Source organism: Clarias gariepinus, chromosome 1, assembly GCF_024256425.1.
Source record: "Clarias gariepinus isolate MV-2021 ecotype Netherlands chromosome 1, CGAR_prim_01v2, whole genome shotgun sequence".
Lineage (NCBI taxonomy): Eukaryota > Metazoa > Chordata > Actinopteri > Siluriformes > Clariidae > Clarias > Clarias gariepinus.
In genome coordinates, this window is record NC_071100.1 from 49,606,725 (window position 1) to 49,632,517 (window position 25,793).

General features: G+C 40.7%; 1 protein-coding gene across 1 annotated transcript in view; it reads left to right on the forward strand.

The window, feature by feature from the left end:
* The window catches only part of LOC128521859 (complement factor H-like), a 132,008-nt gene that overhangs the window by 52,935 nt on the left and 53,280 nt on the right, over positions 1-25,793 (forward strand). Inside the window, exon 8 of the mRNA XM_053495567.1 lies at positions 23,118-23,173. Coding sequence (XP_053351542.1) covers positions 23,118-23,173 — 56 coding nt within the window. The remainder of the gene's footprint in view (positions 1-23,117; positions 23,174-25,793) is intronic.

The window sequence follows — 25,793 nt, forward strand, 5'->3', positions numbered from 1 at the left end:
GAAAGCTCGTCACTTGTGTAGGGTTTCAGCTCTTGGTGAATTGAATCTTCAAGGATTCTGGTTAATTTGATTAGACTGATACAATAGTGCTTTATCTTCTATCCATCCACTGTATAGCACGATTTAGTGTATTTTACCAATTCTGTTGATCCTGTGGCCAACAATGATAATACATAATCTTGTTTTTCATCAACTATATGCAATGTAACGTAAGGTCTGGCTAAATGTTTAGACTTTAAAATACATGAAAAAGACAACAGTAACTCTTTGTAAAGAAACAAGAATTTATTGATCTACTTATGATACATGAAACTATGCTACTAAACACACGCGCACACACACACAAACACACACACATGTATGTTCAGAGGTGAAAGTTAATGGAATGCTTCTAGTACTGTTTACTAGACATGAGTATGTCACAAGAGCAAAGCCATGGGTTTAATCTTACAATTTAGTTTTGTATCAAGCACCAATTTTCAGCAAAGTATGAAGCTTTGTGTCTGTTTTGTTCTCATCCGGTGGTTGCCTCCAGCAGAGGAAATCACAGTGTTCCTGATTGGTTGATGCACTGTTGTTAATATGATGTCTTTTAGTGAAGCCCTTTGGGTGATTGGTACTCTGGTGCTCTGGAACTTCTGCTGAGGGTTTCTTCATTGCAAGACTTTGGAGTTCTGGCTCGAAGACTTGTTAAGAGTTCTTGAAGAGTGGATGACCCAGTCACTTAGTGATGCAGCGGTGAAAAGACAATTAAGAGCGACCACAAAGGCAGCAGCGCGCTCACATGGGCAGATGCAGTGAGCAAGCTTGCAACTGACGATGACAAGAGCCTTTTTGGACTTTGAGGTTCGGACCACAGAAGGTCCCTGAGGAGAGGAAGTTTTCATGGTTTTGTTGCTAGCAGGCTGACTATCTATGCATACTACGCCAGCCAACGAGGGGCCACCAGGCACTGAGATCTGTTATGGAGAAGAATAATGGGCAGTGGGCATTTTCTCTAGATGCAAAGAGATCCACTACTGCCCTGCCAAAGCACTCCCAGATCTGAGCCACCTCCAATGGGTAAAACCTCCATTCTCTCACAAACGGGCCCTTCCTGAGAGAAGGTCCGCCCCCAGATTCTGGTGCCCTGGAATGTGAGTGGCCCTGAGTGACAGAAAATGAACACTGGACCATAGCAGCAGAAAATTAAACAGTTTCAAAATTAAATTTCAAAATTAAAAGTGAACGACTCCCTCTTTGCCTGTTTATATATGACACTACTGTTGTGTTGTCTGTTCTGATCAGATAATGATGGCCTGTCAGAATCAGACAAAAATGTCTAAGGGCTGAAAACACCGGCAACAAATCCAGATAGTTGATGTGAAGCCTGCGTTGTTCCTGTGACATAACAGCTATGTTTTACTCCAGGGCGGAAGAGCCGACATGCACGACGCTGTCACCATCAGCCTCCTGTTGAGGTGGCGAAGTGCACAGAGGTGGTGAGAGCGAACCCAGCCCTGAAATGCTCACATGTTTAACAGTCTGAGAGGGCTGAGAGCGATCATACATGCCATCATCCCTATTACCTGTAAAAACACTCAGAAATTAAGTTTGGGGTGAAGAGCGTAAGAACTGAGAGTCAGTTGCCACAGGGTTTCCTGCCTTTATGGCGTGGATATAGGTTGCTTTAGCCAGGGCATGAGAGGGCGTTAGCTAGGAGGAGTGTCGATTCTTCCTACTGGTTGCTGAATCCTTCTGGATGCCTGCAGGAGGCCCATGTTCCAAGCAGACTGCCATAAGATTTGCTTGGAAGGTTGATGTTTCACTGGGCGAGAGCCCGACCTAGCTGATGGTGGCGGGCTCCTGGGAGAGGGCAGCAGGGTGGTCATCTTTTGAGCCTGTTTGGGATTCACCTCTCATTGCAGAATGATGTCTTGCAATGCCTCAGCCTCTTTTCTTTTGAAGTCAAACTTGAGTACCTGGCCGAAAAAACCCTCAGCAGGCACTGGTTCATCTAGGTAGATGGCCCCGTCTCTATCTTGGATGTCTGAGTGTCAGGGACCAGATTGAACAGGAATGAACCCAATAGCAGACAGGTATTTTATTTAAAAGCTTTATTACTGGCCAAAGGAGTTTAGCTTGCAGGGGTAGCAGGAGCAGAGATGAGAAGCTGTGCTTGTATAAGAGGGTATAAACAGGCTGTGTGGGGGAATCCCCTGTGACGAGGGTGGAGGTGTGTCGATAACGAGGCAGAATCACCGCAAACCCGGAAGGGCGAGTGAGATTAAATCTTTAACGGTAGCGAGTGCTTGGGATAATGCGATTGCGGCGTCCGACGTTCGGGTACTTAACCTGGCAGAGAGTGAGAAACACAGCAAGCTGGCGATGCGCTGTTCCCGCGATCTGCGAACGCGAAAGTGCAGACAAGCACGCATAAACACAAACGCACACAGATTGCCGGGGCTTGTGAATTGGGTGGAAGAGTCAGGCTGAACAGGGAGCCGGTATAATATAAATGTGCTCTTGTCGGTGATACAGAAGAAAGAGCGAGAAGTCCGTAAAACAGAGCGGGGTTGGCAGCGAGAATCCAGCAGCGGAGGCAGTGAAATCCGGAAGCACGATCCAAAAGCAGCGTTATTAAACAGGCAAGGTCATTAACGTAGAGTAATCCAAAGAGAGGGGAATAGTTCGAAAGGCTAAGCACGAGATGAAATCCAAAGAACAGGCAAAATCAAACACAAAACTAGAGAGTCGCAGAAAAAAACAGGGGAAATGGGCACGCAAGTAAGATACATCGGCGAGGAGTGAGTTCTATTTAAAGCCACCAATATGTTGCCAAATTAGGGACAGGTGTACTCAGGTAATCAGCCCGGGAAGCACGGAAAACTTTGGATGGAGTTATGACCTGGATGTGCTGGGTAGATTGTGTAGGCTCATGACACTGAGAGCATGAGCCATATGTGGCAATGCTGAGGGAGGGGAATGAATATGAAGTAATAAAATAGAAAGAAATAAAATAGAACGTAACTTACAAAAACAGGACAAAACAAATTTTAGGCACCGACTTCCCAGTGGCAGGGGTAGGCTAAACGAGGTACAAACCCTAAGGTGCACTTTACACGCATCCACACACTCACACAAAGTGAAACAGGAATACAATCAGCACTGCACTCCACACTATTGCACTACCACCCGTACTTAGAGCTAGGTAGCTAGCTAGCCTCCCGGCCCAATGGTGCCTGAGGTGGAGCAACACAAATTAAATCATAAACACATCCAATTTATAAAAAATAACAATATAAAGAAACAAATAAAAAGAACATTGATCACAAAAAATAAGTACTAAATGAAAGTTTTAAGACAACTGTTCGCTGAATCCATCATATCACAGTCAGAGTTCTCAGGAAGCTACATTACAACACTCTCCACAATACAATCACAGATGCAGATAAACAAAAGCCCAAACAGGCCTTCGGACAGAAGCAAGGCAACTCCGACTTGTTTATACAGTTAGCAGAAGAAATGAACTAAAAACAAAGAAAAGAGAAACACTGTAGGAGAGAAACAGCAGGAGAAAACAGGAGAAATACTGTAGGAAGAGAAAACAGCAGCGCCGTCCTCAGTCGATGCGGAGGGCAAATACTTCCGCCTTAAAGCGACTCACTGGCACCGTGTCAGACACCCGTAGCTCACTAAGAGAGCCTTAACTAAAACGTATCTGTTCCATAAAGCAGAGAAAACGATGGATGGAATGCAGGATGAATCACTGCGCCACACGAGTTGTAGCTCACAGCTCATAATAAATCATGCAGGATAACGCATGCGCAGAGAAGGCTCCACAGCTATGGAGAGCAAGTAATGAGCGTATACCTACCCGGCAACGAGTGGACAGTCTGACTCAACCAAATATTGGTTAGCCATTGTGCGCACTAAAAGAAAAAATAAAACATCGACATTTCAATGTGCATGCCCACCTCTCTATTAGCCACATAGCTACATAGCTATCTATTAGCCGTGCAATGAAACATGCCACAATGTAGTCTGTTGCTGTACTGACCTCATTAAGCAATGCACATTCTGGGCTTTCCTGAGAAAACAGTGAGCCGAGTTCTGCCGAACACATTGTCTGATATGTCTGGAGCCGTGTAACAGAGTTCAGTGCACGGGCTGTGCCTACTTGAGTGCGATAAATTTTCTCGAGCTGGGCAGAGGAAGATCCACAGTGTTTGGATGGAAGGACAGTAGGACCAGACACTCACATTTTTATGGAAGGGTGCCAGATATGCAGCCAAAGATGGCTCTATTGGGAGTGGGCCAATCAGTCCTGCTTTCTCAGCTTCGTCCAAATCTAAATACTATCCGTAACCGGGCACTGTTACCTGGGTCGACGGGTTTGCTCCATGAAAACGTCAGCTCTCCAATAAAGTTGTTTTTTAACCTTTGTTGTTTCAGGGGGGAGAAAAAATCCTGCGAACTTCAACGGCTTCTGAGCCAGCTGTGGGGAGGGCCACTCTACCTCTAGCTTCTCAGCTGCTCGATGGTAAAGAGCAAAAAATGAAGTGTTATCTTGAGTGGCTAACGCAGTAACACCAAAGCTCTGAGCAAATGGCAAAATTTCTTGCTCGTCCTCCGACAAGCCAGAGTGACATTTCCAGAGTGATATCGTGCATGTCATCATCCTGGAAAGCAGGATCTAGAGTGGAGAGTTCCCAAACAAATGGTGCACACTTTGTGCTGGTCCTTTTCGAGCAAGGAGAAGCTGCATCCCTGAGGACAAGGGCGAATAGTAGACTTCTTCTTCCACATTTGCTTCCATGCTCATAATAGCTAGCACCGGCTAAACAGAAGCCAACCAAACTGAAATGTAGCTAATACTCTGACTGACAGCGCTCCATGGGTAGAGGACTCACCAAATGAGGCTGTTGGCACTAAAACCAACAAGGACAGTTAAGCGGATTTTAAGCTTAGTCTTAGAATGTGAAATGTTGAGTGAACTAGCAGCAGCTAGAAGACTTCACGAAACAAGGTGTTCACAGCGAGGTGAAGAGCATAGCATGGCGTCAAACAGTAAAGACGTTTTGTGCGTATATAGTATTGCGTACCTGTTACAACTGGTTTTGGCTCCCCCAATGTATGAAAAGTGAAGACATAATTTGAAAGAGCGAGTTTTGAACAATGTACAGACAAAGCCTTTCTTTTATTTATGTAGATAACCTTGTGAGGAACAGGTTCTTGATTGCACTTCTGCTGCAGCAACTGCCATTTCCTTTAGAAAACCTGAAGTTACAGCTTTATGCTCTAAACACTGAAAACTCCTTCTCCTCCATAGGTTTCCTTTAGAAAAGACAACTATATATGTCTGCTAAGTTTACTATAGAAACATTACCATGTTAGAATGTGTAACTGCACTGTCAGGACTGCTGTTATTCAACACCTTCTGACCAATCAGGGGCGAGAATTAAATAGTGTTGGGGTATAAGACAGCATTAATAATAAGACCTAAAATCATTTTTATGCTCAGTGTTTTAACAAGGTTTATTACATGAGGTTTTTTTTGTTTATGGAGAATGAAGATGTGAACTAAACATTATGGTCACTGATTTCTGTTTACTTTGTTCACAGGTCAGTTGGGTGGGGTAAGTACATAATCACAAAACACTTTACAATGGCTAATAATCATAATAATATTACTATAAGACTTACACTATGGTACAGTGTTTATATTAATGCAGAGTTTAACTCATATATAATAACTGTCTATGTGCACATGTTTTGGCAGTGATCCGTATCGATGGGTGCAGAGCTCCTACTCTAGATCAGAAATCTTCCTTGTCACAATAAATGTTCACTTTCAATCAAAATAAAAGCGTATTATTTCTGACTTTGTGTTTCCTTATTGAAATTCCTATTGTAGGGTGAACAGGCCTCCCAAAGGGAGCAATCAATTGATTACATTCCAGAGCCCCTCTCCCAGCCTGCATGTCGCCATCCCGATAATCTTAACTGATAATCTAATCGTTAAAAGTTCGATACACCTCTGACCCAAAGCTAAAACACTACATATTAATGGTGACGAATGTGACAGTCATTCGTTGTCATTATTATGTAAACACTACACAACCTTTATTTAAGAGGAATGACCTCATTATGTTTTTAAAACAATGTTATTTGACACTTAAAGAATTTATTAACTGCCCACAAATAAACATAAGCAATTCTCATAAGATATGTGTCAGGGGTTAAGGTTAGTGTTTCCAACCTGAAATCCACTATGTGCCCTGTGCATTGTGGGATTGAAAAAGTGCACTGAGCAGCATTGTACTTGTAATAAATAGATATAAATAAACCTTGTGAATATATCTTGTAAACTTCTGAATGAATATCTCCCCACGGACACAAGGTGGGGTCTTATGGGAAAGGGATAATTTTATTAAGAAAAAAGGGGAAAGGAAAAGAGTTTAAGAAGGGGGAAGGAAAAAGAGGAGAAAGAAAGGAGTAAAGGTGTGCACATGCAGGTCCAGTGGGAGTTGACATGCATGCACACAGCTGGCCAAAAGTGGCGACAGGCGGCGTGGCAGAATAGAGGAGGTAACCTTCCTGCATTTTCCCTAGGAAGACCCCTTCTGCTGACATTGGCCAAGACCGGCTCCTCCCAGCTCTCTTTTGAGTGCGGACACAGGAGTACCTCTTGACGTCTGTCGGCTGGGCGGCTTTCCCTGCTGGGAAGGGGGGGCTTTAACGCGATCTACTCTCCGGCTTTTACCTCATCAGCGGTGGGGATGGTAAAGGAGGACTCTGAGCAGAAGTAACGTTTCTTTTCACACTGTCCTTATTGGGGAGATCAAAGGGTGGCATTCCAGACTCGCTTTTGAAGTCTCTGGGGTGCATAATATCGCCCTGTCTTCATGTCACTCTCTGTAGCTCCACCGCACGACACTTTGCTTCCTTCATGGACTCCGGACTAAACTCTGCACCTTAATTTTATAACGCGGAGAAAGCCCCCAGATCCATTAACATTAATTATCATCGGCCGGTCCGACCTGGCGGCCCCACCCCTTCGTGCACCTGCAGACAAAACTTATGTAGGGAGCCTACAGAGTGAGCAAGGAGCAACAACAGATTAAGGCGCACCCCCATCACATGCACACGCTGTGACACCAGCCAGATTGTGTCACAGCATCATGCAAAACTGGCAGAATTTAATGAAACCTTAGGTATTTGCCTGAAGTTAAACATGTACCATGAATGAAATTAAAATGTTGAGTAAAAGCAATGTTATGAACTGTTACATAAAGTAGTAGTTGGTGTGAGAGAAGAGAATACAGAAGATAGGTTCAGATGGAGGCACAAGATCTTTAGACAAGATTTTTCTTTCTTTAATTTGGCGTGTCAGTGTTTGTAGTTACGAAATCTGCGATGGTGAAATCATGCACTAGATTCGTGGTTTCTGGTAAAGGGAGGAAAAATAATAAATCATTAACGCTGCTTACACACAAAGCTACTTGGTTCGTGTCATGTATCAGAGGTTCATCTGAAGGTTTTACGCTGTGATCTGAGGTGAAAAACAACAGAGAAGATGAGGATTATTATTCTGGCTGTTTTAATTTGTGCGTGTCAGGCTGCACAGGGTAAGATGTTCAGATTTATACTGAAGTTTTCATTTATTTATTTAGTATTTTATTATCTTAAGCAACTGCTGCTATGGCTTGTAAAATGTGTTTTATTAACGTACAATTATACTGTACATAAAAATTTTGGGACCCAACAGGCTCTTGGCAAGGATATCAATCTGAGACAAAAATAATTAACCGCTGACATACAAAAGACACTTTTAGATTTAGAGTTTTCCCATTATGATGTTGTGTAAGTTTTGAAATTTGACAAAAGCTGTTGTATGAGTCACAATCACTATTGCAAAATGGTACAGAAAGCTTTATTTAGTCCATTAGTTACTGTTATGTATATTAAGTACAAAGACCTAATACGCTTTAAATAAGGAAAAAAAACTGAATTATTTATAGACACGACATGAAATCACACTTTACATCATTATTATTAAGATAACATTTAATATTTAGATAAAATTCCAGCCTTAATTTATTTAAATATTTTTTTTCAAAATAAGCCACATGTGTGATTTTGATTGATAGATTTCTCTATCCATGACTTTGTAAAAACAGTGTATAACTTGCATATGACAAGTGGATATTGTCTGCTTCAATTATACTGACAGACACAGAGTCCACGTCTCCTTAACTGAGAGTGTGAGAGGAAGAAAAGACACTTTCTCTGAGAATGAAAGAAAAACCTTTTTTGCTTGGCAAATTTCATCTTATCAACTTGTTAACTCACCTTTTATTTGTAATGGGAAGTTTGGATCATTTAAGTGACTCAGTTTTTTGAATCTCGTTCATCAAAATGAGCAGATTCTTCAAAATAAACAGTCGTTTATTTCATTTCACTCTTTTGATCATAAATAAAACAAAAATGTTACATACAGACACCCAACACGTCTACATACACACATTTTGGCTATAGTTGCAGTAATTGATAAATATTACAATGCAGTTAAGGACATATCATTACAAACATTATGAGCAGCTCCCCTCTCATATTTTCTGGTCCGAGTTGTTCATTCGTTTGTCACGTGACTCTTATAGACGCTATGCAGTGCAATTGCACATTTTAAATTAAATACATTTAATTTATAACAATGTAGGAAGGAAATCAGCCAATCAGCTACTGTTATTCATGAACAAAGAGCTGAAATGCAAAACAGAAATATTTATAGACACGACGTGCAATTGCACTTCATGGCGTCTATGGGAGTCATGTGACAAAAAAGGAATGACTTGAACTAGAAGACTTATGAGATGAACCGCTCATTTCTGTTTCCTGTACATAACCTACAGAGGTTTTGCACTGCTTTATGTATGCACACCCATGCTTTGTGACTCATTCAAAAAGAACAAATCGTTCATGAACGACTCATCACTACCACACATCATATGCAAACTAGGTATTTCTGAATATGTCTGATGTTCCTGTGACTGACAGTAGAGATTTTTTGCCCCTCCCACTTGCTTAAAGACCTCAGGAAGGGATGCACAGTTTTCTGTTACCCCAGTTAGAGGCACTAAAAGTACAGATTTTAGATATTATAGAAATGGTGTTAAAATGTTCTTCATGTCATGCATTTCACCCATCATTTTATTTTAATTACTTTTACTACCTGTGCAAAAAATAGATCCAGAAAACTGCCGACCTCCACAGTTCCAAAACAACGGCTTTTTTGTCCCAAATTCGGAGAATTACAGAACCGGAGATAAAATCACCTACGGCTGTAACACGGGTCTGAAACCTGACCTGAAAACATGGTGGGGGGAGATAACATGCAAGAATGGAGAGTGGTCACACACCCCTCGGTGTATTGGTGAGTACTTTACCATCGTCAGTACAATACTTCAACTGCTGAAGAGGTTTTTGGTTTTCTGTTTATTTTGTTCTACTATTATATGGCAGAGGTGGATGGAGAAGCCAAATGAATCAAGTAAGAGCAACTGTGCTTCAAAATAATATTACTCAAGTAGAAGTGAAAAAAAGTATTCTGTAAAAAGACTACTCAAGTACTGAGTAACTGTTTTAATGTTAATGTTAGAATTTTTATATGTTATAATAATTATATTAGGCTGAAGACCTGATTGAGTCAAATGGAGTCAAGTGATAATTGTCGCTGCATCTGATTGGTGAAACAGTCATGTGGTAGATCCACCGGCTGCATGTGTAGAATAAATGGTAGAAAAGTAACGAGTCGAGTGTAGCCGAATGTAGCGGAGTAAGAGTAGCGTTTCTTTTTCACAAATCTACTCAAGTAAAAGAAAAAAGTATGGTGCAGTAAAACTACTCCTAGAAGTAAATGTTGTTCAAAAAGTTACTTATGTAACTGTAAATGTAACTCATTACTACCCACCTCTGTCATACGCTTACTATTACTGTAATACCACTACATGACTTGAACATGTATAATATTTATACTGTTGTTTAGCACAATCAACGGTTAGGTTGTGATTTGAACACTGGATTTTAAGAATAGAATCTGATCATAACATGAAAAACACATACTTATGGGACGAGTCATTTCAATCATTTTTACAGAATCTAAAATGAAGTCAGACAATCTGATCATTTTAATTTATACATATTTTCTCACATTTCATACACATTTCCATAATTTTCCTTTATTTCTGTAAAGCTGCTTTGCAACATTAGCATTGTTAAAAGCACTATTGGAATAAAATTTTAATAAATTGGATTGAAATTAGTAACTAAATACATGTGGAAATATTAAATGACGGAGTATTAGGGCTAAATAAATTGTAAAATCACTTATGTAAAGTTTCTTATGTTTGTTTTTGTAGATGAAGCATGGTGCATTACAACACATGTGCCAAACGCCAAACCAGATGTGTTACAAGCAGCTGCTCCTGGTAAGTATGATTTTGAATGTGACCACGGCTACTGGATTGAAGGTGGAAAGTCAATAGCTGAGTGTGTAGCTGGATCTTGGACCCTTCCAGAGTGTAAGCGTAAGTGTCCGTACTGCAAGCATGACTTACATTTTATTAACAATCCTGTGGTCTTATTAAACAAAGTTTTTTTATTTTACAGGAAAGTCCAACTCTTGTGCTCCTCCTTCCCGTGTTTACAATGGAATGATCACAACACCTTACCGCAGTATGTTTGAGAATGGGGAGAAGATTGAATATATTTGTGCAAGCGGATATAGGTTGGATGGAGACAAAACCAACACTTGTGAGCAAGGCACGTGGTCCTCTAACCCTAGTTGTGGTAAGATTCTCACACACTGCTAGAGTAACTGTAGCATGTTGGGTTATGTGATTATCATATTTTACATATGAATGCATATTGGAAAATTAATTGTAATTAATTGTAAATCTTATCTAGAGGCTTCCATGAGTACTGCAACCAGACGTGGAGCACCAGGATGTGTCAGATAGACAAGTGTTATGTGTAGATTAACAGAGGGGGGCTGGTTACACACACTTTATTTTGACAGTTTAAGGAAAGGGATTATTTTACATTTTCACTATATATAATACATATTCATATACACACATACATACACTCATTCATACTGTACATATACACACACTCATATATGCATACATACACACACAATGTGTTAACATATTTATAATTGAGTGTGTACAGTGGTTACTCACACGGAATGTCTATGACTGCCACACACTCTGTCGCGGCAAACGGCAACAGCCAAAATAATTCAGTCGCAATTCAAAGTAATTTGTGAAATGAAAGGGGACATTTTGCAAATGGCTGCAATTACTTTTGTTTAGACAGACTCTGTTTCTCTCTGTCTACAGTTATTGTTATTATTAAAGAAAATAGCACAAACAACAGCTCAAGGGCTTGTAAAAACATTTTTATATTTAACGGTAGAAATGTCAATTTTGGAATCAGTGGTCCGAGCACAACGTAATGATCTTTGTATGATAAAATGACTCGTGGCAGGAATCTACAAGAGATGCTTCAGTTTCAAATAATCATTTAACGCTGAACCCAAACAGCAAATGAACATAATAATAATAATCTAAAGAATAACATTTATCTTGATTTTAGCTGTTTATGTCCAGCATTGAATAATTATTTAATTATTAATAATTAAAGCTGCAGAAGGATTGGGACGAACATTTGCCTTTCGTGCTCTGGGCATATCGCACAGCAGTGCAGGAGTCCTCACAGCTGACACCAGCTGCTTTAATGTTCGGCCGCGAGTTGCGCACTCCCATGGATCTTGTGTTAGATCACCTCCCCAATTGAATTTACCCACGAAGCCTGGGTTGGATTATTTTTGTTCTTTAAAAGACAAATTGTTCCGTGTTCATGAGTTGGCGCGTAAACACTTGGCGGACCCCGGTGTTTAGCAGCGCCGTGTGTATGACACTTACAGCCGGGGGCGAGACCTTGCTACTGGAAAGCAGGTTTGGGTGTATTCCCCCGGAAGAAAAAGGGGGCTCTCGCCTAAGCTTATGTCTCACTGGGTGGACCCCTGTACGGTAATTGCCCAGCTCTCTGATGTTGTCAACCGGGTGCGGTTGGCGGGGCGGGCGCGAGTGGTCGTGCTCCACCAAGACCGTCTCGCTCTTTATGAGCCCCATGCAAGCAAAACATCAAACTCTGTAGAGGCCAGTCTGCCTCAGGGAAATGGTTACGCCCCTCCCTCCCCTGCAAAAGGACTCCAGCGTTCACAACGGCAGCGTGACCACCATCACTCCAAGACTGAGTTCGTCATTGTGACCGGGGACGGTCACAGCTCGGGTGGGGGCAGTGTGGCATAGGTGGTGTTTCGGCTGGCGACCATCATGCCCTGCGGGAGGTGTTGCTGTGTGTTCACCCTGTTGGGGAAAGGTGTTTGGGTTAGTGGCTTTGGCCATGTTGTGTGTGTGTTAGGTGTGTGATCTATTGAATGTGCTCTGGTTTGTGCGTAGGCTGAATTGAATTAGTGGTTCTTGTGTGAAGGTGTTGCTCATGCTTTTGTATGACTGCATGCTTAATAAAGTTTAAATAAATTCGCATTGGGCAGCAAGGAGGCTCACTCGTCTCTCCAAGTTCCTTCCTAGCGGTGAAAAACGCAACAATAATAATAATCATAATAATAATTAGTAGTAGTAGTAGTACTGTAGTAGTAATAGTAGTAGTAGTAGTATAAATATAAAGTATCACCGAATACTTTTCTACTCTTACCTGAGTATTATTTTGAACGACTACATTTTACTTCTACTTGAATACTTAAGTACGTTGTTTGGCTACTCTACCAACCTCTGATTTTTTTATTAAATTGTCTGGTTTTAAATCTGAATGTTTTCTGTGGTGGTTTTATCACTAGCTTATTTCACTACAAAATTAAATAAGAATCTAGGATTATTTTTGTTATTTTCTGTAAGAATTGAGTGATATGGTGATCAAGCAGCATTAAGAGCTTTTTATATTTCAGGATGTTCTCTTTTCATGGTGTTTGAAATACTGTACCACCAATTTGGTTTCATGCAATTTATATTCTAGTTTTCGAGCGTTCTGTTATAATGTGCATATGTGATCATTATACCGGGGTGTGTCATGATTCCCGCCCTGTCTGCCATCTTTTTCCCACGCTGTCACTTCTCCTTACGTGTTTTTCATAGCCCGTCATGCGCATTTCCCACGCCCCTGTTTCCGCCCCGTCTGCTCCCTGGTTTCCCATTTCCCCGTGATTAATCCAGCATTTAAGCACACACTGTGCGTGACTCTAACTGCTGGATTATTGTGTGTTTTCGTGCCTCAATTTTTTCGCATTTTTTTTCTCTTCAGATTTCACGTTGCCAAGCTCGCTTTGTTTCTTGTTTTCGCTTTCGGTTTCTCGTCTCGGATTTGTTTGTCTCACTCTTTAATCTCCCGGTTTTGACCTCACGCTTTCCCTGCATGACTTTCCGGGACGTTACTACATGGTGCAAGTTTCTGCCCTGGGTAGAGTACGCCCACAACTCCCAGGTCTCGTCATCGACTGGCCTGTCTCCTTTCCAGTGCTGCTTAGGGTATCAGCCACCTCTGTTCCCGTCTGAAGAAGAGGAGGTCAACATTCCGTCTGCGCAAGCCTTCATCCGACACTGCAAAAAGACATGGCTGCAAGCAAGGAAGACCTTATTGCTAGTCGGCAAAAGGTACAAGGACCAAGCAGACTGCAGGCGCTCTCAGGCCCCTAAGTACAGAGTCATGCTCTCCACCCGAGATATCCACCTAAAGGCCATCTCTCATAAACTCTCCCCGATACATTGGGCCCTTCACCGTCACCAAGATTGTCAATCCATGCGCCGTCAAGCTCCGGCTCCCCTCTACAATGCGGCAAAGTCAACCCCACATTGTTAATAAACACACTTTAAATAAAAAAAAGTAATCTGAGATAACTTAAGACTGGAGAAAAGTCTCTATCTTTTCTATATTTAATCTGAAGAGTTCAACCTGCTGTATGATTGAGTCCTGCTATGCACTGATTTACCACTACTGAGTGCAGAATGGACACAAATGTCACAGGGTCCTCTGGATACTCAAAATGAATATTAAAGTCTCCAGCAATTAATACTTTGTCTACAGAAATGACCAGGTGTATATGTTCGTATAGAGAATTTTAAATACATTAAATTTCTGTCCATGTCGTTATATGATGTTCAGATTATCATTATAAATAACTGCGACGTCACCTCCTCTACCAGTGATAGTTTCATTTACAATAAGTGCTTTAGTTGTGATCTAATGTGAGATCTAATATTTAACATTATTATCTTCAGATTAGAGGTCGTTTGTTCAGTGTGGTCTAATTTAATATAGATCAGATTACTCAAACAGACTTTTTGAGTCCTTCTACATTTTTAGACAAACAGACAGAGCTTTAATATAATGAAACATTACATTCCACATCCTGCGCCAACTGCAAATAAACCATTAATTTTCCTATGTTCTTATATTGTCTGTCTTTTCATTATAACATTTATAAAGTGGCTTGCAAAAGTATTCGGCCCCCTTAAACTTTTTTACATTTTGTCACATTACAGCCACAAACATGAATCAATTTCATTGGAATTCCACGTGAAAGACCAATACAAAGTGGTGTACACTTGAGAAGTGGAACGAAAATCATACACGATTCCAAACAGTTTTTACAAATAAATAACTGCAAAATGGGGTGTGCGTAATTATTTAGCCCCCTTTGGTCTGAGTGCAGTTAGTTGCCCAAAGACATTGCCTGATGAGTGCTAAAGACTAAATAGAGTGCACCTGTGTGTAATCTAATGTCAGTACAAATACAGCTGCTCTGTGACGGCCTCAGAGGTTGTCTAAGAGAATATTGGAAGCAAGAACACCATGAAGTCCAAAGAACACACCAGACAGGTCAGGGATAAAGTTATTGAGAAATTTGAAGCAGGCTTAGGCTACAAAAAGATTTCCAAAGTCTTGAACATCCCACGGAGCACTGTTCAAGCGATCATTTAAAAATGGAAGGTGTATGGCACAACTGTAAACCTACCAAGACAAGGCCGTCCACCTAAACTCACAGGCCGAACAAGGAGAGCGCTGATCAGAAATGCAGCCAAGAGGCCCATGGTGACTCTGGACGAGCTGCAGAGATCTACAGCTCAGGTGGGGGAATCTGTCCATAGGACAACTATTAGTCGTGCACTGCACAAAGTTGGCCTTTATGGAAGAGTGGCAAGAAACAAGCCATTGTTAACAGAAAACCATAAGAAGTCTAATTTGCAGTTTGCCACATGCTATGTGGGGGACACAGCAAACATGTGGAAGAAGGTGCTCTGGTCAAATGAGATCAAAATGAAACTTTTTGGCCAAAATGCAAAACGCTATGTGTGGCGGAAAACTAACCCTGCACATCACTCTGAACACACCATCCCCACTGTCAAATATGGTGGTGGCAGCATCATGCTCTGGGGGTGCTTCTCTTCAGCAGGGACAGCAGAGTTGATGGGAAGATGGATGGAGCCAAATACAGGGCAATCTTGGAAGAAAACCTCTTGGAGTCTGCAAAAGACTTGAGACTGGGGCGGAGGTTCACCCTACAGCAGGACAATGACCCTAAACATAAAGCCAGGGCAACAATGGAATGGTTTAAAACAAAACATATCCATGTGTTAGAATGGCCCAGTCAAAGTCCAGATCTAAATCCAATCGAGAATCTGTGGCAAGATCTAAAAACTGCTGTTCACAAATTCTGTCCATTGAATCTGACTAAGCTGAAGCTGTTTTGCAAAGATGAACGGGCAAGGATTTCAGTCTCTAGATGTGCAAAGCTGGTAGAGACAGACCCCAAAAGACTGGCAGCTGTAATTGCAGCAAAAGGTGGTTCTACAAAGTATTGACTCAGGGGGCTGAATAATTATGCACACTCGACTTTTCAGTTATTTATTTAAAAATATGTTTGGAATCATGTATGATTTTCGTTCCACTTCTCACATGTACACCACTTTGTATTGGTCTTTCACGTAGAATTTCAATAACATTGATTCATGTTTGTGGCTATAATATGACAAAATGTGGAAAAGTTCAAGGGGGCCAATTACTTTTGCAGCCCCTGTAATTATATATTAACAATGATAACTACAATTCTGCAACTTTGCATTAGAATACTGCATATTTCACAATGAGAGCCAATTGTGCATAAACCATTTGCAATATGTACATTCTACTTTTTTAACTTATGTTTCTATATACCTTATATTATATACCCTTACTGCTTTTTTTTAACTATGTATGACATGTGACAAAACAATATAGAGGCAATTTTAAAAGATTTTAAAGAAGTAGGCAGTGTGTTGTTTAAGACGACAAACATTATCAGATGTGTGTTTGTGCTGAAAGTGCTTCTCTGACTTTTTGTGAATGTGGGTTTTGTCAGGCAGCTGCTCTCTCCTCAGTACTGCGGACCGTACAGACCTACTCTCAACCATGTGACCAACAGTTAGTGTCATTAAACAGTGTACAACACCTGGGACGCCCAGTGATACACATAGTCAAACGTCCCTAGTGATGTTATGCTCTATATCAGCACTCGTGGAAAGTCTCTCGGCCAATCAGATTGCTCAGAACTAACTTGTATAAAGACAATCAATCAACACCTCCTGACCAATCAGAATCCAGAATTCAACAGTGCTGAGATGTAACTTCTTAACTGTTTTTCTCTGTGTTAAATCAAAAATCAGTTTACTGATCAGTTTACTCCACTTTTCTGATCAGCTGCAGTCAGTCCCTGTGTCTGAACTCAATGAATCTAATAATCTGTTTATCACAATGATGATGTGTGCAATAGAATAAGAGTGTATTTGTGTGTTTAATCCCCTACAGGAGTACACACGTCATTAAATAAATACAAAAGTGAAGCCACACACATGTATAAATGTTCTGTTCTTTGTTCTAGTTGAAGTAAAATGTAACCAGCCATATGTGGACAACGGCCGAGAAGCAGAGCGATTGAAATACTCCTATAATCACGGAGAGACTGTTAGATTCATATGTAACAGAGGCTATGAGTTTAAAGGAACAGACACTGCACGGTGTGAAGATGGAACTTGGAAGCTCCCAGTGTGTAAAGGTAAAAACTGTCCTCATTACAAACATTACTAATATTTCTGAACAACACTTTTTTAAACACATTTTAAAATAATGACATGACTGTGACACATTGATCAGAGAGACAGACAGAGAGAGAGAGAGAGATCTGGTTTATATTTTGCCTCAAACAATGATTATGAATGTACAGTATAATAATTCTAGGAGCTGAATGTTTGAATGATCAAAATATTAATTTGTACAAATGACAAAAAACCCTAAAATTAATGTGATAAAAATGGTTGTAAAGGGCAATCTTTTTACAAACTTTTCCAAAAGGTGTGTCTTTCAAAGTTACTTAAATATACTTTTTAATAAGTTAATATATATTTAGACATTTTCCATTTTAATGTTCCAGCTGAAATGCAGCTTAGATCCTGCAGTCTGCCATGCTACATTTACTGCACCATTTCACTGTGTGTAGTTTTACTCTTAGACCGTCCTGGAACGCCCCTTTGGAGACGTACATTTTCCCAGCCAATCAGGATGCAGAAACTAGAAACTGCCAGAGACATTATATAAAGAGGTTTTAAATGTTATCCAGAAAGACCAACCAAACTGAAGTCTGCACCCACTCTCATTCTTTCAGGATAACATTTGAAACCCCAGTTATAAGGCATTTCCCCTCCATCTGGTTATTTCAATCCATATTCTAGTTCAGTGGTTCACAAACTGGGGGGCGGAATAATTTCAAGGGGTCGCGAGAAGGATTAAAAAATTCTCTTATTTTGCGATTATAATACACACTTTTCAGTATTACAAGTAAATGGTATAAAGAAATGTTTTCTCATTTGTAAAGATATTACTGATTGAGTGTGAGTGTTTAAACTGAGTGTTTAAAAAAATAAATTCGCGACTCAAAGATATGACGTCACTGTGCAGCAACTGGTTCACTAGTTATTGCTACAGCGCACAACTGCACGTGAAAACCACAACTGCCGAGATGAATAAATTTGTTATTTGCAAATCTTAAAATGTTGAGGAAATTGTGGACAGTTTACCCGAGTCATCGGAACCATGTACATTGACCAAGCATATGAGCAAGACCCCGTCAGACCAAAGTAGGAAACGCTTCGAAAATATCAGGAGGAACTCATAAAGTATGGATTCACTTGTTCTACTGTTGACAACGTAGTTTTCCCTCAATGTGGAATCTGTTCAGAAGTGCTTGCTCATGAAAGTATGAGGCCTGGCAAAACACATGATTGCTCAACAAGCAAAAAAAAAAAAAAGTACACCCTTCCCACTGAAAGGTAAGCCAAAATTATTTTGATGTAAAGTAAATGTAGTCAAAATACTGTGAACAGCTTGTTATGTTTATTGCTTGTTTTTGATAGTGGGGGTCGCGAGATCTTGTCGATCTTCAATTAGGGGTCGCTGGCTTGAAAGTTTGAGAACCACTGTTCTAGTTAACAAAATGTGGGAAAAAAGGATTTTTTTAAGTAGCAACCAATTTATTATGTGTATATTATGTGTAAGTTTTTATTCATGTGGCACAATGGCATCAATAGCCTACAGTAGCTATTTATTTTTGGCTCTTAAGAAACAGACGAACCAGGATGCAGGATCTGAGCTGTATTTCAGCTGGGAAATAACAGACGCATTTTGCAGACGTGTAAGACTTGTTTAAAAGGAGTATAATTGTATTAAGTACTTTGTCACATGACTAAGCATCATTATTTAAAGAAGTAACAGAGCTGAAAAGAAAATGATGCAAGCGAGGTAGTATTGCACAACTTGAGTCGATTGAACATGAATCATTTGCAATATAGGAACACTCTACTATTTTAACTTATGTTTTTATATTGTTGCCTATAATATACCTTAATACTTATTACCTTGTACTGCACTTTGTACAAAGACATTAATTAAAAGAATGTAACTAGGCCAGGGGTCGGCATGTGGCTCTTTCATTCCTCTGCTGTGGCTCCCAGTACAGAACACAGAAACAGACGGCGTTTTTAGTTTTAAATGTATTTAAAGTTGCAAATGAATAAATAAATAAATAACATTGAGTTTATATAGTAATCCTGCTCCGCCCAGAAGTTGCCACGTTATAGTTTTGTGAAATTAAGCAAAACGTTTATTTACATACTGTATCACCTGAAATGTGTGTGTGTGTGTGTGTGTGTGTGTGTGTGTGCGCGTCTGTTAGTTAAAAATTTTACGATTGAGAGACAAGTTTGATTTTTTTTATTTATGGTGGGGTTAAAGCTCTTACTTTACCATATCTCCTCAGTTTCACCTGTTTAGTGATATGAAATTTAAAACAGGAGCTAAATCTCTGGTTTGTCTGTTTCACTAGTTACATGTCTCTAAAATGCTGCATGATCCTGATTTTCTAAATGCACTATTTGACTAGAGGTAATGTTTTAAATAAACTGCCCTGGCCAATCAGAATGCAGAAATCATACATGAAAAGGAAAACAATACCAAGGTGAAAGCCACTGCTGACCAAAAAGAACACAAATGCTTGTCTCACATTTCTCAAAAAACATGTTGATTATTCCCAAGACTTTGGGTAAATATTCTGTGAACTGATGAAACTAAAGTTGAAATTTTTCTATTACATCTGTTCTATTACATCTGGTGGTGATGGGAGGTTTGAATCATTTTAGGGACTCGATTATTTGAATCTCATTCATCAAAATGAACAAATATTTTTTCAGTCATTTAGTTTATTTCGTTCTTTAGATCAGAAATAAAATAAAATTTTTAATTAACACCCCAACACCCCCAAATTTTGACTATAGTTACAGTAATTAAAATATTACAATGCAGCAAAGGACATATTATGATAAACAGAATGAGCAGCTCACCTCTTATACAGTATCTTCTAGTCCGAGTTATTCGTTCTTGTAAGGATCCTCCACTAGAGGTCACTGTTTTTATTTTGTAGTTTTTGTTGGCCGACTCAGTTTCCCAGCAGGCACCTCGGTCAGGTGATGCAGTGCACACCTGAACCGAGGTAGCCATCTATCAATCTATAAATAGCTGTTTAGACTGGGAAACTGGGTCGAGCATTTTTGGTAAAACCACTGTCAGTTATGTGGGCATTTTGGTTTGTTTTATTATCTGTTTAATTTGTACTTTGATTTTAGTTGTGTTGACTTGGGCTCTCTTATTGGCAATGTCTCTGTGTATGTTTTGTGTGTCTGTGTTTGTGGAGCTGATTCAGTCCTGTCCTTCTGTGTTCTTGTGGTTAGCTAGAGCAGGTAAGCAGTTAGGTGTGTGTGTGGCTAGGAGCATGATTAGCTAAAATCTATGTTGAGTTATAGTACAGTTACAGTACTAGCATGCTTCTAGCCATAGCCCCTCTGTGTCTCTAGCTGTCCTGTGTTTCCCACCTCCCTAGTTGCCCAGTGAGCCTAGCCTTTGAGTGTCGCCTGGCCTAGCCGGTGAGTGTCGCCTGGCCTAGCCGGTGAGTGTCGCCTGGCCTAGCCGGTGAGTGTCGCCTGGCCTAGCCGGTGAGTGTCGCCTGGCCTAGCCGGTGAGTGTCGCCTGGCCTAGCCGGTGAGTGTCGCCTGGCCTAGCCGGTGAGTGTCGCCTGGCCTAGCCGGTGAGTGTCGCCTGGCCTAGCCGGTGAGTGTCGCCTGGCCTAGCCGGTGAGTGTCGCCTGGCCTAGCCGGTGAGTGTCGCCTGGCCTAGCCGGTGAGTGTCGCCTGGCCTAGCCGGTGAGTGTCGCCTGGCCTAGCCGGTGAGTGTCGCCTGGCCTAGCCGGTGAGTGTCGCCTGGCCTAGCCGGTGAGTGTCGCCTGGCCTAGCCGGTGAGTGTCGCCTGGCCTAGCCGGTGAGTATCCCTTGTCCTGTGTTTCTGTGCCCCTATTCCCTAGTGTGTTTAAGCTATTAGGTAAGTATAGCTTAGTGCATGTTGGGGCTAAAGACATGCTTAGCTAGGTGGATGTGTAGCTGACTGCCATGGTTAAGCTTAGCTTAACCATGTTTAGCTAAAAGCCATGCCTAGCTGATTGCCATGTCTTTAGCCCTCGTCCTGTCCCTCTCTTGGTCTCCCGTTCTCTCTAGGGTCTCCCGTTCTCTCTAGGGTCTCCCGTTCTCCCTAGGGTCTCCCGTTCTCCCTAGGGTCTCCCGTTCTCCCTAGGGTCTCCCGTTCTCCCTAGGGTCTCCCGTTCTCCCTAGGGTCTCCCGTTCTCCCTAGGGTCTCGTTTCAGCTCCACGCCTCGTTTATGTCCTGTTATGTTTGTCCCCCTGCCTGTGTCTCGTCACAAGACGTGTTTTGTGTCTCCTCCTGCCTGTGTCTCGCCACAGGGCGTGTTACGTGTCTCCCTTTGCCTGTGTCTCGCCACAGGGCGTGTTACGTGTCTCCCTTTGCCTGTGTCTCGCCACAGGGCGTGTTACGTGTCTCCCTTTGCCTGTGTCTCGCCACAGGGCGTGTGTTTGTTCCCCTGTCTGTGTCTTGCCAGAGAGCCCCTGTTAGCCCAAAGTTAAGTATGGTTTGAGTTTGTTTGTTCCTTTGTTTGTCTCTTTATTTATACTTTGTTTAACCTTTATTAAAAGACTCTTTTTTGGTTAACACCACCCCTCTGCCTCTATGCCTGCTCCTTCCGCCCACAGCGTTCAACACCTGCCACAACACCCCGTTCATGACAGTTCTTCTGAATCCATTGCACTGCATAGCGTTCAATACTGTTTCCTGTGTACTGCACTGCATAGCGTCTATGGGAGTCACATGACAAAAAAAAAAAACGTTCAAAAAGAACAAATCATTCATGAACGACCCATCACTAACATTTGGCATAAAACTAAAACAGCATCTTATAAAAATAACATCATAACAGTCAAACATGGTGGTGGTAGTGTGATGGTCCGGGGCTTTACAGCTTCAGGGTCACCGCGACTTGCTGTAGTTTATGGAACCATAAGTTCTGCACTCTGTCAAATGAATCTTCTGCAATAGTTCCAGGTTCATGCAATGCTGAGGGTCATTCACATTGCGGAACAAAACATAACTTTTATATATATTTTATACGTCTTATTTTATGTAGATGCCAAAATCTCAGAGGGTTGATTTTTTTTCTATTGAGTAAATATAACAATTTTAATTTGGAGGAATTAAAAATATAAACATGGATTGAAGCCACTCATTAAATATACTGTAAGCCTTTTAAAGAAGTTAAAATAAGTTTTGATAAGATACAGTATAAGATCCTGCATTCTGGCACTAAAATAGTAACAGTTACAGCTTCAGGAACTCACACCTGAGCTTCATTTTTACAAAATCAGTAGAATTGTCCATCTCTCTTTTTCTCTCTGTCGCTCTGTTTCTCTGTCATATATAGTACACACATGTTTTGGAACAGTTTTTGAATAAACTTAATTAAAAAAAGTTTCAGAAAAGTATTTTAAAAAAAGTATGAAAATGGCGACTCCTGGGCAGAGCTGAGCCACGAGCTGGAGGAGGAGACCAACAAAAGTTATACCTCAGGAACATTGTGTGGACATCAAAGAAAACAATAATATGAAGATTGAAAAAAATATTATAGAAGCAAGGAAAAGTCATTTTAAAGAGGAAGGGAGGGGATGTGTCTATTTTTCATGTACACACACAATATGCCCGTGTGCCCGTCCAAAATGATCAAAAAGTGATTTTTGCATTATTATTCCCCTTATATGTGGTATGACTTTATATAGTAACAGAATAAATAGAATATTAATTAAACTTAGTTTGAGAAATTGACCGATCATGATGCAATTCTTAAATTTAAGATCAATAAGAACAGTTATAATTTGTTTACACAAAGTGTCAAATCCACTATAATCTGTTTAACTGTTAAAGCCATGCATGTTCTAATGTTTTGTTCTAGATCCAACATGGTGTTCTGTCCCACGTGTGGCAAACGGCCGTCCTGAATATCAGTTATCACATCAGTTCTATTCTCATGGAACCCATATTAGATTTGTATGTGAGAGCGGTTATAAATTTGAACGTGGATTATCATATGCAACGTGTGATCTTGGAACTTGGAGACTGCCAGTGTGTAAAGGTGAGAGTCCTCATTACAAACATGACTGATGTTTCTAAATAGTAATGTAGTAGTCTATTAAAGACAATATAATTTAAGGGAAAACCTTCAAGAAGCAACAACTGCTTTTCAATCACCTTCATTAAGGAACAATTTTATTTGTTGAGTGTGGTTAACCATGAAATGTTCTTTATTGTTGCTCGATGCTGTAAATAAAGCGCACGCTAATCATTCTGAATCCCACCACCTGCTGCACTACAGTACATCAGTATCTGATAGATAGAAAAATTGTTCTTACTAGGCATACCTTTTCCAAATCAGAAACACTGATGAAACTGAGCCAAATAAAACTCACTCACTCAGTCACTCATTGTCTATATCACTTTATCCTGTATTCAGGGTTACGGAAGAGCCTGGAGCCTATCCCAGGAGACTTAGGGCACAAGGCGGGTTATACCCTGCACAGGGTGCCAATCTATCACAGGGCACACACATACACACACTGTGGCCAATATGGGAATGCCATTTAACCTAATCTGCATGTCTTTGGACTGTGGGAGGAAACTGAAGTACCCATGGGAAACCCACCAAGCATGGGTGCAAACTCCATGCACACAGAGACGGGAATCGAACCTGGTCCCTGAAGGTGCAAGGCGACAGTGTTAACCACTAGCCCACCGTGCCACCTGCCAAATGAAGCTAAATAAAAAAAATAAAGGTCATAACAAAACCATCATTTATCGTTCTACTGTTTGCTACAGGCAGTCAAGACAAATCAGTTAAGCACATTAAATTGCATTTAAACAATAATGTTTTATGCAATGATATATTTTGAGAAAACACTAACTTGCAGTATAGCCTAAATTAACTGCATTTAAAAACATGATGGTTAGCAGTATGTAAAAGCCTGATGTGCTACAAACCGGATTCCAAAAAAGTTGGGACACTATACAAATCATGAATAAAAACTGAATGCAATGATGTGGAGGTGCCAACTTCTTATATTTTATTCAGAATAGAACATAAATCACGGAACAAAAGTTTAAACTGAGAAAATGTATCATTTTAAGGAAAAAAATATGTTGATTCAAAATTTCATGGTGTCAACAAATCCCAAAAAAGTTGGGACAAGGCCATTTTCACCTCTGTGTGGCATCTCCCCTTCTTCTTACAACACTCAACAGACCCCTGGGGACCGAGGAGACCAGTTTCTCAAGTTTAGAAATAGGAATGCTTTCCCATTCTTGTCTAATACAGGCTTCTAACTGTTCAATCGTCTTGGGCCTTCTTTGTCGCATCTTCCTCTTTATGATGCGCCAAATGTTCTCTATAGGTAAAAGATCTGGACTGCAGCCTGGCCATTTCAGTACCTGGATCCTTCTCCTACGCAGCCATGATGTTGTGATTGATGCAGAATGTGGTCTGGCATTATCTTGTTGAAAAACGCAGGGTCTTCCCTGAAAGAAAAGACGTCTGGATGGGAGCATATGTTGTCTGCATTGATGGTGCCTTTCCAGACATGCAAGCTGCCCATGCCACACGCACTCATGCAACCCCATACCATCAGAGATGCAGGCTTCTGAACTGAGTGTTGATAACAACTTGGGTTGTCCTTGTCATCTTTGGTCTGGATGACATGGTGTCCCAGATTTCCAAAAAGAACTTCGAATCGTGACTCGTCTGACCACAGAACAGTCTTCTATTTTGCCACACTCCATTTTAAATGATCCCTGTCCCAGTAAAAACGCCTGAGCTTGTGGATCTTGCTTAGAAATGGCTTCTTCTTTGCATTGTAGAGTTTCAGCTGGCAACGGCGGATGGCACGGTGGATTGTGTTCACTGACAATGGTTTCTGGAGGTATTCCTGAGCCCATTTTGTGATTTCCTTTACAGTAGCATTCCTGTTAATGGTGCAGTGTTGTTTAAGGGCCCGGAGATCACGGGCATCCAGTATGGTTTTACGTTTTTTTTTGCTATTTGCTATTGCTGGGTAACACCTTTCTGCGCAACATTGTGGGAATTGGTGATCCTCTACCCATCTTGGCTTCTGAGAGACACTGCCACTCTGAGAAGCTCTTTTTATACCCAATCATGTTGCCAATTAACCTAATTAGTGTTAATTGGTCTTCCAGCTCCTTGTTATGCTCAAATGTACTTTTTCCAGCCTCTTATTGCTACTTGTCCCAACTTTTTTGGGATTTGTTGACACCATGAAATTTTGAATCAACGATACATTTTCTCAGTTTAAACTTTTGTTCCGTGATTTATGTTCTATTCTGAATAAAATATTAGAAGTTGGCACCTCCACATCATTGCATTCAGTTTTTATTCACAATTTGTATAGTGTCCCAACTTTTTTGGAATCCGGTTTGTACTTTACGATTATTAATATTTTACTAGAAGTTTGTACAAGTACTTTTCCTGCTTAAACGAAACTAAACATTTTCCCTGCCAGATTTACAAAAGTTTCAGCAGCACTGAAATCATTAAGATCTCAAGCATTAAATGTTTATTATCTGTAAAGAACAGAGCACCAGAAGTTTCCTCTAAACACCAAAGATTTTTCAAATTATTACATAAACTGAAACAGTGCTGCTAGGTGTAACTGAATGTCAGTACATCAACTATTGTATAACTTTTT